Here is a 16,845-nt window from a genome sequence, read left to right on the forward strand (position 1 = left end):
TTTATACAGGGATTGAATACGAGTGTCACGGCCCTGGTTATTATCTCCGTCATTACCCGTCAGTTGTAGATTCTCTAGCTGTATTAAGGATAAGGCATTACTATATAAAAGTTTCTTCACAAAGCTAAACTTTTATGTGTCAGTGTTTTGAGTCACATAACGTAGGTTTAACTCCAGTAAATTTGGTTCACGCAAGGCCACTTACGTTACTCGGTGTGCCTTAATGAGATCTTATGTATTGTCTTCAAATCGGTGGAGATGAGATTGGATTAAGAATGTCTTGACGCGAAGGCTGACAGTATAATTGTTCAACTATATTTTAAGGAATGGGATTCTCTTCCTTGTTCTTCATTGTCATTATATTTAATTCTTCATCCTTACATGACGACATTTACGTCTGCTTCAGCCTTGATCCAAGCGTGTCTCCGCACGGATCACCAACAAACAATCACGAAGGTAACTGAATGGCAAGTATAGGGTGCATTACGATATAAAGTTGTCATATTTAAGATGATGTTCTTAGCTTTACACACAAAATATTTCACGATATGAGAGCACCATCAAAATTTAGGTAATCATGTTGTTCAATAGTACTCAGGTTCTTGTACATTCATCTGTTTCATTCTGTTCTTTTCTCGCGAAATCTCGTCTTCTTCTGAAGAAGAGCTATCCCGCCGGTAATTCTGATAGTAGGTGCCGTCTCGTCTTAGCCCAGGTTTACGTCCATTAGCATAACCGTTTTTTCTATCTGGAAGTTCGCTATAAAAGTTTTGTCGAACATCTGGTTTTGACTGTAATGAAGATGGTCCTGCAGGTGTGTCATCTTGAGTCACTACAACAGCCTTACGTGTTCTATCAATGGTCGAAATTGGAGCAGACATTCCAGCATTGTCGAAATCGTCCTCTGTTCGACTCACCACACGAGCAGTTAGTGTTGGTGTCATAGATGCTGCTGGTGTTGCTGCAGCAAGCATATCACCGGTATCTCCTGCGTTACTCACCACGCGAGCAGTTCTTGTTGGAGTCATAGATGATTCCGCTGCAGCCGACATATCTGCTGCGTCTGCATTTGGAAATACCAATACAGCCACACGTGTGTCATCCACAGCTGATTCTGGTGCAAATTCTTGATTCGGATCATTCACATTACCATAAATTGGCATTTCTCCATTAGGCTGTGCTTCGGTTGTTTTTAAATTTTTATTTCCCTTCTGCTTTCTTTTACAGCATCCGCAAAACAAACAACATGCAAGGAGTAAAAGAGCCAGGAGTATGGCGATCAAAGGTGCAGCAACAACAATAGCAATCAATAGAGGCGTAAATGCCGTGCCATTTGGGTCTAGTGTAGGTTTTAGCGGCAGCGAAGTGCTCGCAGGTTCTGTTTTTGGTGACGGCTGAAAATTCCCTCCATCAGTTGTTGGAATCAATTGAGTGGTTGTTGTAGGTTCTGGCGGAAATGTCGCTCCAGGTGGAAGCGTTACAAACCTCATTGAAGCTGATGCGATGTTTGAAACCAAACTACGATGGCTGGAGTCATCTATTGCAACAATTGCGAAGAAATAACTATGAGGACCTGTTTTGGTAAGTGATAAGAAACAAACAAACATATGGTCAGAAGAATCATAATTTATATAGTGTGACATTGCATAAGAATATGCTTGTAAAAATAAACACATCAGGCACATATTATAGCTGAGCTTTATAGCAATATGCTCCCTATTAAAAGTGCCCTATAAATATTTTGCCCTCCTAATATGTTTTCATGTTCAACAATTTTTAACTCGGGAATTTCATTCCAAACCACATTATTTGTTGAAATTAAGCTATTACAGTTAAAATTCATACACCTCATATGGAAGACGTGACCTTAACATTCCACACAGGGAGTGAGAATATCAAATGGGGTTACCTAAATGGGTGACTCCATTTGAAATCTACACCCCCTGTGTGGAAGAGTATGGTCATGTCTTCCATAGGCGATTGTGTATTTCAACTGGAACAGTACATAGGGTTAAGTAATTCAGTTAATGGAGTTTATCAAAACGCGTGAAAGTACGTGATCACAGTGCATCATTACAGAAAATAGTTCATCTCATTTTCATCTTTCTACTTTCTCACGTTGATGGCGTTTTTCTGTCATTACAATGTGTCAATCAACATGATCGATGACGAGTGACAAATTCTCGCTCCATTGACGATAATATTGCATCTAAGCTATAATAAAAATGAAATATTGGTTTGTTACCAATTTATTTGACAAAGACGATACCATACGATTGAAATAACTTACCGATATCGAGACTAGGGACTGTGAAGCTTTCTTTCGATCTTGCCAAATTATTGCCGAGAATAGTTGTTACGAGGTCAGCACTTTCAAAATCGTCATAGAGAATGTTGATATTACCCTTTGAACTGCGAATTTCATAGGTCGAAACTAGGGAAGAAATACACAAAATGTAGCGTCTTATTTTATGTGAACATGGTGAAAGCGGTCTTTATTTCCTAATAATAAATATAATAATATAATAATGCTAATAATAACTAACAATAAGCTATTTCTTCCATGACCAAATTTGGACAATTAGGAGGCTAAGGAGGTGCGAATTCGCTCCTTGCATGGTCATCAAGTTTTGGGTAGAGCCTCCTCGAACTGACAACATATATGAATGGGAACTGAATCAGTTATACAACAGTTATGTAACTTGCAGTAAAGTTACATAATTCTTCCTTTCATACCCAACATGGCGGAACCATGCAAGTGGTGAATACATGTCCATGTAGCGCGGCGCAAACTGCATCTACTCAATAGGTAATGATAGACATCTAGGGTCGATTCCGAAGTCTTAAAGTTATTTTTTTTATTTCTTCCGTGGTCTAGGTACGCGATAGTGGTCGGCAATCGTGTAGAAGTGACAAGGTCTCCTCCCCTTCTACCCGCTAACGACCAATGGGTAAACCGTCTTCTTGCCAAGACCATTGATCAGCCAATCAGCGTGATTGTTTATCACTTATGTGTTTACACTCGTGTACGCACAGCGCACTGCCCAGACCACGGAGGAAATAAAAAATAACTTAAAATCCTAAACACATCGTAAGTCTCACATAAGTATGATAACTTGGTCGTAAGTTAGTAAAATGACCCCAGTTTAGCACGGGTCCTGTGCTGGATGTGACACATTATCCCTGGCAATAACCAATAGAAACTAACAATTGCCTTCCAGTCACCTTGTGGTCAACGCGATTCGTATACATCGCATTCAGAGGAATGAGCCCATTCTACCCCAGTTCAACAAACAAAGATGAGCCTTTTGTTCATCTGGCTCCGAGTGGAATAAACTGTGTCTAGAGCATTGTAGAGATTGAACACTGTCCTCGATTTGTAAACAAATGTAAAATCTAAACACCAATTTACAACTGCAAAACATCATTTTAGCATTTACACATGTTTACAAATCGAGGACAAAGTGGTGTATAGAATAGTTATTAATCTCTAAACACTTTTTGCTATGTAAATCTGCTCAGTGTATCAATGAGACTGGGGTTTAAAACACTCTAAATTATATTCACGTATGCCATTGGTATCTTGGATCTGATGACATATAACACTAAAAAGAAAAGCTCACCTGTTCCTGTCATTAAATTATCCCCAGGCGCAGTGTATGAAAGCGTTACATCTGGCTTAGCTAGATCCAAAATATTCGCTTCCAAATCAAGAATTCGTGCCGGTGGAAAAACGTCAATAGTTCCTAAAATAGAAACCAAAGAGTATTTACAACCAATTCAAGTAGAGTGATTGTTATATGTGCAAGCTTCAAGTTTTAACAAGCTTCCTTTAAATACAGGTTTAGCATGTTTAGAAAAAAAAACCGAAGACGAAGACGGATATGGTGACGAAGAAAGAGGAAGAAAAGGGTTCAAGAAGTAAAACGATTGGAGGATTTATTCAGTATTAAGGAGGATGTATACCTGCACAAAATACGCCCTCGCAAGTGAAGCTTCCACCATTGACGACCCTTTGGAATTGCCCTGCTGGTGTTTCTGACCATACTTGTTCATCATCGGGATGGATGATCGAACCTTGACCAAGGACCGTTGCTGGAGATAGCATGGCTGTATTTCCAGTATTTTCAACCATAACCTAATTTATACAAATGATAGATAATGTTTTCATTAACGTGAAGACACAAAATTGTAGGCTATACAAATTGTTTTGATCAATAATAATAATAATATTATAATTAACAAAATCTTCGTTAAAAAGTGTGAAGTCAGCCACTTCGTAATTTGTCTTCGCAGTTGGTCAAAATAAACACAATTCAAATACCATCCTAGAAATCCGACGTGCTTTCTTTCATTTATAAATTGATGTCCAAATTAATTGACCTGTTTAACAATTCCTATTTGCAATTGCCAATCATATAATGTGTGCAATTCAGTCTTTCCAATGGCAATAAAGAACAACGCCAAAAAACTGCACATTTATAATTTGAACAGATACGCTGTAAAAGAATTTTGTCAAAGAAAACCAAATGTCCACATACACTCATTCCGTAGCGCCCCTCTCCTTTGAATTCTGTCAAGAAAGCCGAGTAAATGCCATCGTTCTCCTGGATGTCTGCTCCTAAGCCATCATCATTAACAGCGAAGGGCTGGACATCTCCTCCCGGTACGCTGACAGTAGCCGTAACACCGGCATTCAACACTGGTACATATCCTGCAAAGATCATGAAATGTTTTATTATTCCGGTATAATTTTTCCCTACATTAAACTGGTTCATTGTTTTTTATCGAATACGTTTAGAAGTCGTACCGTATGGATTCCTCCCTGGCCTAAAAAATCGGATTAACTACCATAGCTATATCGCCCTGGACTACAACGTTCACGCGGTACCTATGCATTGAAACATATCATGCTGATCACTCGCACCTGTAAGTGTAATATTAGTATCTCTGAAAAGAGCGGTATTGTATTCAATCTATGATTGCAGGCATACACAGGTGATGAGTGCAACCTGCTTGCAGTGCAGGGCGATATAATCAAAATTGTATTCGTCTATTGCCATGGTAGTTAATCCGATTTATGACGTCACTTCTACAGCAAATAAACAAGACACATTTTAAAAAGCTTTCTTCAATGTCATACCTTTAGAAACTGTTACAAAGAGGGTCTGATTGTTAGTCGCTACCGTGTCACCCATTATGCCAACACTTTCTTTGCCCCATGTAGCTGTAGCACGAATCGGATCAACTTGATTTCCACTGCCATCCTTTCTAGCTCTAGACTGTACGATTATGGTAACATTTTGCGGGCTGGGACTTGTATTCATTAGATTTAGTTGCCATGGTCCTGCCTGCAAGGGTGATAAAAAACAATAGGTACTTAAAGCCATATTATAACATTTTAAACGGCGCTTTATTATTACGATGGAATTATTAGTCGAACGCATACACGATGTTCATACCACACAGTACGTACACGGCGTGCGCGGTGATATACACAACAGAGGATCGTACCACAACATGACCGAAGGAGTGCTACGTATTGGCGACATGTGCGCTGGTAGTAAATTCCAATTTTCTTTGCTTTGGCGTAGTTGTTCGGCTCAAAAATAAAAGGGGATATATCTGTCAGTAAAAGCTAACATTTTAAGGCAAAGAAATGCTAATCTATTTTGTTTGAAAATGTTATAATATGGCTTAAGTGCTTGTGATGCTGAGACAAAGTTAACAATATAAACGATAGATAAATGTACAAAAACACTACTTACCGTAGCTTGTCCAGTAATAGTTATACGTGTTAGGCTAAAATCTGTATCTGTTACATATTCTGAATCTGTTTTGGTAATAGTGATACCACCTGGTCCTGTAAGCGTCCCTTCAATGCTGGCATCGCCTTGGCTATAATCGAACAGGAACTGAGTGTCTCCTCCAATACTCGCGTCAATTATAACGTCTGAAGTATCAGTCTGTGTCGGTGCTAGCTGAACAGATTTGGTGAATACTGTGATCAGAGCATCCGAGGTATCTGAAATGTGAAATAGGGATAATATCGTCAGAATAAGAATTTTTAACCCAAACAAAGATAGAGAAACAAGGCCACGGGAACATTTGTCTCGGTCCCAGCCGGTTTGTATTCCTCCGTCACCAGGCGGTGATGGAAGCGATATCGCTTTGAGGTCGCCATTGGATTAACACATAATCATGAAATATTCACAAACAATTCTAAATTTGTTATGTGGCGTCAAAGCAAAATTATCTGAAGTGACGATCGCTGATTGGTTAATGAATTTCCAAATAAAACTGTTTTCAATTGGCTATATAGGACGGACTTGTAAAGCGACACGAAGCAGGCCTGCCACGAAGCATCAAAGGCCCCCACGATTTGTAGATACCGCAAACGCAAAATATACACTAGCTTATAGCAGCCACTGAGGCGCCAATCGTCTGATATCGCCTTTCATGTCACCGACTCGTAGCGCGTACTCACGTACGTTGTGTAGATTTATGTAAACCGCATAGCTGTCCATCGTTCGCTGTACATGTATGCGCTGAAGCCTTGTCTCGGTCCCAGCCGGTTTGTGTTCCTCCGTCACTAAACAAACCGTCTGGCGACAACCCCGAAATGATGATTGCTGATTGGTTAATGAATTTCTAAATAAAAAGGTTTTCAATTGGCTATGGCTGATGAATTATGGCTTGACTTGTATAAGTGACACAAACATCGTACTTTTTAGATACCGCAAACGCAAAATGTACGCTAGCTTGCAGCCACTGAGGCGCCAATCGTCTGATATCGCCTTTCATGTCAGCGACTCGCAACGCATACTCACATACATTGTGTTGATTAATACGGGGATTTATATCAACGCATGGCTGTCCACCAACTTGCCTATTTAGCAACCCAATATTTTACTGAGTTAATTCAGCCAATCAGGAAAGACGTACTATGAGGTTGTCGCCAGACGGTTTGTTTAGTGACGAAGGAGCACAAATCGGCTGGGACTGAGACTAGCTGAAGCCCTGCACTGATTAGTCTCGGTCCCAGCCGATTTGTGCTCCTTCGTCACTAAATGGTTTGTTTAGTGACAGAGGAACACAAACCGGCTGGGACCGAGACAATGCACTGATTACAGTCATATCACAGTCTTAACATTTTATGATGACGATGATCTGAAAAGACGTACTATGAGGTTGTCGTTAGACGGTTTGTTTAGTGACGAAGGAGCACACATTGGCTGGGACCGAGACTACGGGAACATGACTGTTCCTAAACCATGGCCGTATACTTCACTGGTAAACAGTCATGAACATGTTAATGGTAATGGCACGTACCCGGAAGATTTAAACAATAGCGAGATCTGAGCGACCAATCACAAGCCAGATCCAATTAAAATGCATTACATCATGGCCAATCAACCCAAAGTAAGTATAGTCCACTTGGGAAGCTAACAAACAGAGGGAGTATGGTGACTGAAAATATCAGATGTGAAAATCTATCAATTGCACACAAATTATTACAAATCAGCGTTTTATGTTTAAATGTAATAGCCAGAGTATATGCAAAATTGGCAAGTGGACTACGGAGAAGTCTAATATGTGAATTGCAAAGTATAAAAGTCATGTAAACCTTCACACTTTTTTTTATTTTATTTTAGTGTTTTATTTTATTTTAGTGTTTACAATTTCGGCACTTAACATTTACTCATATTAAAGTTATGTCCTGTTAAGGGGTGGGGTATGAACCTTTGGACAGTATTTATTGTGGGACATTAGAGCACATCAGACATATCGAATTGCATTCTGAATACGAAGAATGTCCTTCTGATATCAAATACTTTTTGAAATTCGCAATGTAATGCACATTTTATGGCAAATCATTAAAAATTGATATTTTTGATATTTAACAGTACTCGAAGTACACTTTATAAATCTGATGATTTATATTTGAAGTGTATGTAGGTGGGATGAAAAGCCGACGATCAATTGAAAATTTTGACCTTTCGTGTTGAAGATATGGATTTTTTTCCCAAAACGCCAAAATAAAAAAGGGATTTTTGGGAAAAAAATCCATATCTTCAATATGAAAGGTCAAAATTTTCAATTGATCGTCGGCTTTTCCTCCCAGCTACATACACTTTAAGAATATATCATTAAATTTATGAAATTTTCTTCGAGGACTGTTATATCTCAAAAATGTGAAAAATATCAAATTTTATTAATTTGTCATAAAATTTGTATTTAATCGTTAATTTCAAAAAATGAAAATTATTTGATATCAAAAAGACATGCTTCGTATTCAGAATGCAATTCGATACGTCTGAGGTGCTCTCATGTCGCACAAAAAATACTGTCGAAATGCCATAAACGCTCATTCCAGATCCCTTAAACGGGTGAACTGAACAGCAGTTATTTTTTTAAATTCTTAAGGGCTGGGGTATGAGCGACCTTGAAGTTCCGGTATCTGGAGAGGGGAAGCAATGAGTTACCCCAAATCACAGCGGCAGGTAGTGACTGGGCCGCCGAGTGCTAATATATATTTATTTTGGAAGGTTCGTGTTTGTTTTAAATTTTGGGGCGTTTTTCCAAAATTTGATATTTTTAGTCATATTTCAAAAAAGCGACATGCCAAAGACAACTCTTTGGGCACATAGTTTGTTATTGTTATTGCAGTTCTTTTCCACATACCTACGTTAACATTCGATTGGGTGATTTACTAATATTATATATTTTATGACTGCAATTTGGCGTTTTCAATGCGTTTTACACGTATCATGAAATTAACGCAAATATCTAGTCACGCTGCTTTTAGAATTTTTACCTGATCGTCGGCTTTTGCAGGCAACAGAATGCAGATTGGCTCACGATAGATGTTGTATTCCTCTATGTGGTTCACTCATTGATAAAATGAGTTTGCATTCCTTGTAACAACATACACATTGCCGTCTGGAAACCGGGTCTGGTACTGATTTTGGGACAGCCAATAGACTTCAGCGCCGTATCAAATCTCATAAAAACCACACGACTGACGACTATGTGTTTATGTTTCCCGCACGAAAGCTTGTGTCTACATCTATTATTATACTTCTTTGGAAACGTTGACCTTTGACCATTCTTTGTATAACGCCCTGATATGACCTTGATATGTTCGCTTGATTGGGTACGTTATAGCATCCATTTCATTGAGGTGTTAGGACTTGGTCAGTAGATAATACTTGCAGGGATACAACATGGTGTGTGAGCATGGTGAAAGACTCATTATTGATTAGGCGCGGACATATTAAAGGCACAGGTCCTTTGCGTGTATAGCAGAAAATTATAATAGAATGTGTGAATAGAATGTTTGGAATTTTGCAACTAAAATACTAACTGCATTCTGCATTATGTATTTATTTATTTATTTAGGCCTATGCCTATTTATTTATTTACTGACTTATTTATTTATTTTATTTATTTGGTATATTAGTTAGTAGGCCTAGTTAGTAATATTCCATGATATGCCTACGTCGGTTTATTATTGATTGTTGATAACTTGACAACTTGATTGATTGATCGATTGATAGTCATTTCACATTATATTCCTAGTTTATAGGCCAATTTGAATAACATCGTACATTAGATAAATAGACCTATCAGTATTGATTTATTCTATTCAGCAATATCAAGGATTACTATCAAACTTCTCATAGCTGATTGTCAGTTGGCTCAGTGGTAACGCAGTAGGTTTTACAACACCGAGGTCCCGGGTTCGATTCCCACCTCTGCCTATTTTTTGCAAGGCTGAGAAAAAATGAAATTTCTGGACTGCAAACTTATTTGGCGCGCGATCTGAGCTGGTCCTTTTCTGGTGGCTGTGTCTGTTACAGGCACACTCCCTCTGCATCCAAACCAGGTTCACGCTCATTACACCTCCCTTAATCTGTTTAAAAATTGTAAGCAACTGGTTGTTCCGTTCACCTCTAACACAGTGTTATTTAAACTTTTAAACAGCATACATAATATTCACAGTGCAGTAATAAATGTGATCCAGTTAAGGGCTTATTGTTCTTTCATTTATTTGCTAATAGCTATTGAGATGATTGATATCCAAAAAGCAGTCAATTACCTCTGTTCCTTTCAGAGAATGCTTTAAATGCTTCATCAAGAGTTGACGACGAACCGCTATGGTAGAAAGACTGCCCTCCCGTCACTCTGGTGAGTGATTCCAAATCTTCATCGGACTCCGGTCCAATGGCTATAGTATCCACTGTTATCTGGTAATCATCTAACTGTTGACAAAATGTAACGACATATTAAAGTTAAAGCCTTAATGCGCGATTTCCGTCAAATTTTTATTTTGTTATTCTTTATTCAAAATGTTGAAATAATATAAGTAATAACTGGCGGGAAGGGTTGCTGTCCATTTTAGGTTGAAATAACAAGGTAAAGTGAAAGAAACCCCACCGATTATTTTGGTCACTTAACACACAGTTCTATGGGAGGACATATTATCATAATTTTAAAATTATGATAATATGTCGAACTTTGCTCTGTTGACCTACAAAGACAACAAATTTGACCGATTCCATTTAGGTGCAAGTTGGAACATATGTAAACATTACAAATATGCAAAAAAATCAGGTTTGAAAAAAAAACAAAAAAACAATTTCGTCTTATAAGATCGTGCATTATGGCTTTAAGGGAGAGAATAATATGGTCCTTTATCATACTTATGTCTGCGCAGGGTACATCAAATAGCAAAATTCACCCTCATTTTGGTCTGAAATAGTCTTAAATTTGAACTTTTTGGCGCGAATGTCCCAGTAAACAAAATGTAAAGTTACAGTTAAAGTTTTTGCTTCCGCCCTCACTAGTTGCATTTGAAAGAATACAATGTGTTCATGGCAGTCACTGCATACCATACTTACTAAATGAATTATGTTTGAAATGGATGGGGAAGAGTTTTCTTCGCCGTCTGTTATCACAAGCATACGACCTCCGAAGATGTTTTTATTGGCTAACTGAGCTCGTCCGAACTGTATTCCTGTGGTATAAATTCAATAATGTATTCAGTCAAAGAAGATTATCATCACATCATCACAAATTTACGCACCATGCTTTTTGCAAAAGAACCTTAAACTGGTCCCTGATGCATGCAAGTTACCGCATGTACACGAAGGACTTTACAGCTGCATAAGCAATATCACTGGGATGTCATGAATGGGTAACTGGAGATCTCATGAGTCATGACTGTAGGCCTACTCATTACAAGTGTTCGAAAACTAAGAACTCCCGAAAGTGAAGACAAAATAGGGTTATGAAATTGTACCTACCTTCACCAATATTGCTTATTCCAGCTGCTTTAGTTGGAAGAGCTTCTATGAGTGCATTACGATCTCCTTGGTCCCGTATTTCCCTTAATGGTGCATTGATTGTTACTGTGCCATTAAAACTAATGATGCTTAAACTTTCGTACAACTGAATCGCCGTGTTTATGAAATTACTGGCAGCCTGCGTGGTATTGATATAAAAGAAAACAAATCATATTGTAGAAAGAAGTGAAGAGTTTGTTTCCAAAAGTCCAATAGCTGCCTTGTGTCACATTTTTTCTGGTATATTTTTACATTTTTAAAGTTTAAATGACATTTAACGATTGGAATAGATAATGTTTGTCACTATTTTCAGTATCATTAATTTTGTCCCCTACAATTCTCCAATGCCAGGGTTTAAAATGGCTGCTATTGGCCTTAATGCATTTTGGAACAACAAAAGAAATCCTTTTATATTTATTGTTTTCTTCTTCGCACGTGGGAGGTTAAAGAGATTTGCAATTATTTTTTTCAAAGATTACCAAAAAATTGTTATAACCATTCTACTGCTCTAATCATAATGTTATTAAATTGGCAAGGTTACAGCTACTCTTAGGAATATCTTCAAATAAGAAATTCCACAAAGCAGCCTTTGGACTTTTAAGTCCAAATGCCTTTGGAACCAAACTCTGCAATTGTTATCATTTATTATTCAATTATGGAAATTATGGAACATATATCAGCATTAGAAGTATAATTATCAAACATTAATTAAACTTAATAAAGGGTCAGCGAAAGTTATTATTACAAAGCTAAAGAAAAGGGTCAAATAACCTGCCCTTCTTTTCATGTCTTCATGCTTTTAGGTCTATCAGTAGGCCTACATTATATGAGCAAATGTTAAAAAAGATTTACACGGGACAACAAAACCAAACGACAAAAACAACGCCTGATGATTTCACACCACCAAATAGAATTATATCGTTGTGCGCCCTTAATTTCACTTCTTAGAAAAACCCATGCATTAATTTAAGCATTAAAATGAGCAGAAATTTGCATAATTTTAGCCAAATTTGGATTGATCATGATTAGTAATATTATTTCCTGCAAGTGCACCACAGATGGGCGAGATCAAATAACTTTTAATGATTTTAAGCAGCCTTTTCTTTACAGAAACACTGGCATGGTTTTGCCTGTAAAATAGGCAATTCCCAGACATCGTAGACTTCGAGGGCCAGTCGTAAAAAATAATGACGGTCAACCTATATTTTTCCCCAGCCAGAGGGATCAGGCAAGGGCTGATTTCAACCATCATAGCTGTCGCTTAAAACTGAGTCGCTCCTGTGAAGAAAAAATTTAGCACATATCTCTATGGGACTCTGATTTGGTGGTGTGAGATCTGATGATTCAATACCACGAATTGTCTATACAGTTTTCAATGGAAAATAACTAATTTCGGGTGGCAATATATCAGATAAAACTAGATGATTTAGATGCCAAATAATCAAAACCTCAACATAGGTTGACCTGAGACATTTCTTGTTATGCCTTAAAATGGCAGTGCGCCCTCGAAGCTGAAAGTTATAATTAGGTAGGAGACATAATTACTAAAAACCGATACCGTGCGGATGAATTTTGGGAATATTTCAATAAAAATTTCATATAATGACAGAAAATAGATCATTTTGAAGTATCAAACCCCAAAATGTACCTTTTCCCTGTGTAACTTTGTCAATTTTAGTGATTTTAAAGCAAACTTTTCAGATGCCAGACAAACAAATAGTTCCTCGTCGTATTTTCATGCATCACCCAGGCCTAATTGGTGGACGGTGGTATATAACCTGATAGGCCTGAGACATGTTTCTTTTGGACATTATGAACAAAAAAGCTACTACATGATATGAATTTCCATAATACTGAACATACGGACGTCATATTTGATGGAATGATATATATCTTGATGAAACTTTTAATTTTCATGCCAAAATAATGAAAAAAATCAGACCACCCACAGGTGTTTTTTCATTATACATAATACATATTAATCTATTGTTCTGTAATATGAAATATTTAAATTGAATCAAGGGTGTATTAATCAAACATTGTTTTACCTGTCTCAATTGACGTAGCCGTTCCCCTTTCATACTCCCAGATGTATCAAGTACAAGAACCCAATTGTTATGATCTGGCTGAACGATCTTATACGTTGGTGTGGTGTCTGTCGTAGCAGAAATCGGACCAGATTTTAAATCATCGTGTTCTCTCATCACCTACAAAAACAGAGCCATTATTTACAGATTTATTTAAAAGCATTGTTTTTGGACAGTGAGTTTTGTGTGTGTTCTGATGCAATTGTTTCATCTCCGTTTCAACGCCTGATAGAGTATAACGAATGCATGCATTTGCAAGGCATACATTGCACAGTCAGTTTCAAGTCTATAGTGCTTCTTGTAATATATGCCAACTGTGATAGGACAAGAGAACAAGAAATGTGATTAGCCCATGATGCAGTCATGTCTACAGTAGAATTCATCTCGACCTTTGCAGGACTTAACCCCATTAAAAGCTATTAAACCAAGATAACACTCATTGAAACAGCTCAACTGATTAAATCGGATCTTCTCTGGCTGTGCACATGTGACTGTTTTCATGTGCGATATCGCAATAAAGTTTGCGTATTATAGCTTCAGTTGGGTAACCGATTATAAAGGAAACGAAAGGAAACAATGGTATGTGTACTTTTGTTCACGAAATGAGACAATGGCGTGCTTTTTGTAAACCAGCATTCTTGAAAATGAGCAACATAATGATTGTTGATTTAACACGGTTTGGAAATAATTTCTTCATATTTTTGGTGTTATCTGTCGTTTACATATCCTTCCTAAAACACAAAAGTACGACCCTCTCCAAACACCTAAATTAGCTAAAAATTTAGGACATGTTACAAAACTATATTGTCTAGAATTTTAGGAGAGTACTTTTAATATTGGCCGGTTATTTTTCACACAGCGACGTTAACTAGGCAATGTACTATTACCTATAACATTAACTAAAACACCAAAGTACGAATATTTCCAAACATCTAAATTAGCTAAAAATTTAGGACATGTTAAAAACTAAATTTTAGGAGAGTACTTTTGATATTGGCCGGTTATTTTTCACACAGCGACGTTAACTAGTCATATCCCCATACATTTAACGTAGGGCTATTTGTAGAGGTCACGCGTCAATGGGAAAGAGCACTGTGTATTGTGTATAGGAAAACGGACAGTAACTGCAGTATGCCAGGTTTTAACATAATCATGATAATTGAAAAGGAAATATAATTTTAGCATATCTATCATGTCTATTGAAATACCTAGACTCTTATATATCCATTATATTGAGTTGGGCGGGGCGGGGCGGGTGAGGGGGTCTCGTATCCCGGTACAAAAACCGCTTCACCCGGTAAGACGTCTCTCTCGTCATTCCACTCCTACTTTATACCTCTCCATCAGAGAATGGAACACATTACCGGACGCAATAACCAACATTACCAGCACAAACTCCTCACGGCAGCCTAAGCAACCAATACACTATCTTCATTTCACACGCACTATAATTGAAGACAGAGATAAAAGGACTATATCGCGTCTGACATCATAAACTCGAGCAGGGTTTGTATACAAGTGTCGTGATGATGACTTGCTGAACGCGGCGGTATAACCGGGCGCCTTATTGTTAATTTTACACCTTCAAACATACAAACCATCTCAAAATTTAGGTCTCTAAACTTTCTCTCCCGAAGGCACCATGTCAACAATGCCTAGAAAGTTGCTTTTTGCTTTGTAAAAGTACGTATTTTTTGCCATTTTCTGCTATTCCTTTTCTCCGATTGGCACCAGATAAATCGCCTTCCTTTTACGCGCTATTAACCAATCAAGGATCGTAGGAAATTTGATTGACAGTGATGTCAGACGCGATAAAGTCTTTTTATCTCTATCTTTCATTTTATTCATGTCCGCATTACTCCGACATTAAGGCGTTGGAGAGTACACTACAAGACAAGACAAAACAAGAACTACGAAACATATGATTTTCTTGCATTTCAAGTGTACTTACTTGCCACACGCTCTTTCCGAAGCAATGGATATTTTGTAAATTCGGTGCTTCCTGTTGTGTTTACTTTTGCCGATCAGTTCCATCATCGCAAAAGTCAGTAATCTAAACATCAAGAGAAAGATACGAACATGTTAGAGCAGTCACCGATGGATTAATGGGTAATAGCACATTTCTTAATCTAAATAACTAAACACGAAGAATCAGGAAGAGATATTTCATACATTGCTGATATCCTATTATTATTAAAGAGCCTGGTTACTTTTGTATGATACAGAAAATGCATAAACAACAATACTGAAACCGCAACCTTATATCGATATTCCACCCAATCTATATAGATAATGAGTTGAATATGAAATAAACATGTGATTTTGTTACAGAATTCCATGTACGGTCGGATACATGTGAAAATATATCCGACCTATTCTCTGCTGAATATAAAACATTGTTAGTTGGGGATGCTGTACTCCAGTGAGATAGAATAACCAGAAATCCATGCTTATTAACACTATCCCATGTTATACTGCCTATATATATTATAGATAGCCTATTGAATGAACTTTCTATTGCCCGTTTCCCTACACAAGTCGGACATCGCAGTAGAATGACGTGGATAAATTATGTGGTACGTAAACACGCATGTCAATTTGGTACCCTTCAAGAGGGTCGATTGGTTAGAGTGACATAACGTGACCACGCGTTCATGTAGCGAGTTCAGGTACATTCATATACCGTAAAGATTCGCCTCATGACGCACTTAGGCTCATTTGCCTTGGGGTAAATTTCGTGTGCAAATACAGAAGCTCCCTCCTCTGAAATACCAACAAGAAATAAGGTTCTGTGTGCCCTGTTTTGCTGGTAGAAATTTTACTGGAGGGCACTTTTAGGTTGTCCCTAAAATTCCACTTGTGTCAAGTGAGCCCATAGCGCCATTAAGGCGAATCTTTACAGTAGTGTTGTATAGTGTCAAAAGACAAATATGGTACTACATGTACCACCATTGAAAACCATACCATAAAACTCACACTTGTATCCACTTTATTCATTTAGTATAGCGTTTTACATATTTTACAGTATTAAACGTTTTTACTCTATGTGACGGCACGTATACGTGCATCTCTTACCTTGGGAAGAAATTGTTTGTAAAGTAAAGAAGCCTTGTATTTCGACGTTTCATCATCAACAAATCGACAGTGTTCTGGTGGTTTACCCAATAGTGGGTCACATTCTGCATCGCTTTTACCAGGTTGAGTAGCTACTGCTTGACCTATAAATAAGATTAGATTAACACATTAACAGTTCACTTAAAGGAGTATTTCGTGATCCTAGCATCCTCTATTTATGTCATTTTTCATTAGATATCCACAAAAAAGCTATTCCCAAAATTTCAGTTGATTCCGATTTTGCGTTCGCGAGTTATGCATGATTATGTGTATTACACTGCTCCATAGACAACGCG

At 37.7% G+C, this 16,845-nt stretch overlaps 1 protein-coding gene across 1 annotated transcript; it reads right to left on the reverse strand.

Annotated features, from left to right (window-relative positions):
* Nucleotides 1-378: 378 nt before the first annotated feature.
* On the reverse strand, nucleotides 379-16,529 carry LOC140148027 (calcium-activated chloride channel regulator 4-like). The gene is made up of 13 exons (XM_072169862.1): nucleotides 16,511-16,529; nucleotides 15,387-15,488; nucleotides 13,397-13,555; nucleotides 11,310-11,487; nucleotides 10,905-11,020; nucleotides 10,103-10,265; nucleotides 5,769-6,025; nucleotides 5,144-5,351; nucleotides 4,542-4,714; nucleotides 3,967-4,138; nucleotides 3,624-3,746; nucleotides 2,291-2,434; nucleotides 379-1,573 (listed from the first exon to the last, which is right to left on the reverse strand). The coding sequence occupies exons 3-13, from the start codon at nucleotides 13,550-13,552 to the stop codon at nucleotides 585-587; spliced, it is 2,679 nt and encodes an 892-aa protein (XP_072025963.1). The 5' UTR covers nucleotides 13,553-13,555; nucleotides 15,387-15,488; nucleotides 16,511-16,529; the 3' UTR covers nucleotides 379-584.
* Between the last annotated feature and the right edge of the window lie 316 nt (nucleotides 16,530-16,845).

This window comes from Amphiura filiformis, chromosome 3, assembly GCF_039555335.1.
Source record: "Amphiura filiformis chromosome 3, Afil_fr2py, whole genome shotgun sequence".
NCBI lineage: Eukaryota > Metazoa > Echinodermata > Ophiuroidea > Amphilepidida > Amphiuridae > Amphiura > Amphiura filiformis.

Excerpts from the sequence above, each read along its gene's own strand:
- LOC140148027 (XM_072169862.1), bottom strand. The coding sequence starts at position 13,552 with ATGAGAGAACACGATGATTTAAAATCTGGTCCGATTTCTGCTACGACA. Across the intron at positions 10,266-10,904 it reads TTTCAAACATAATTCATTTA|TTAGATGATTACCAGATAAC; the intron begins GTAAGTATGGTA and ends TTTTGTCAACAG. Across the intron at positions 6,026-10,102 it reads ATTCTCTGAAAGGAACAGAG|ATACCTCGGATGCTCTGATC; the intron begins GTAATTGACTGC and ends TTCACATTTCAG.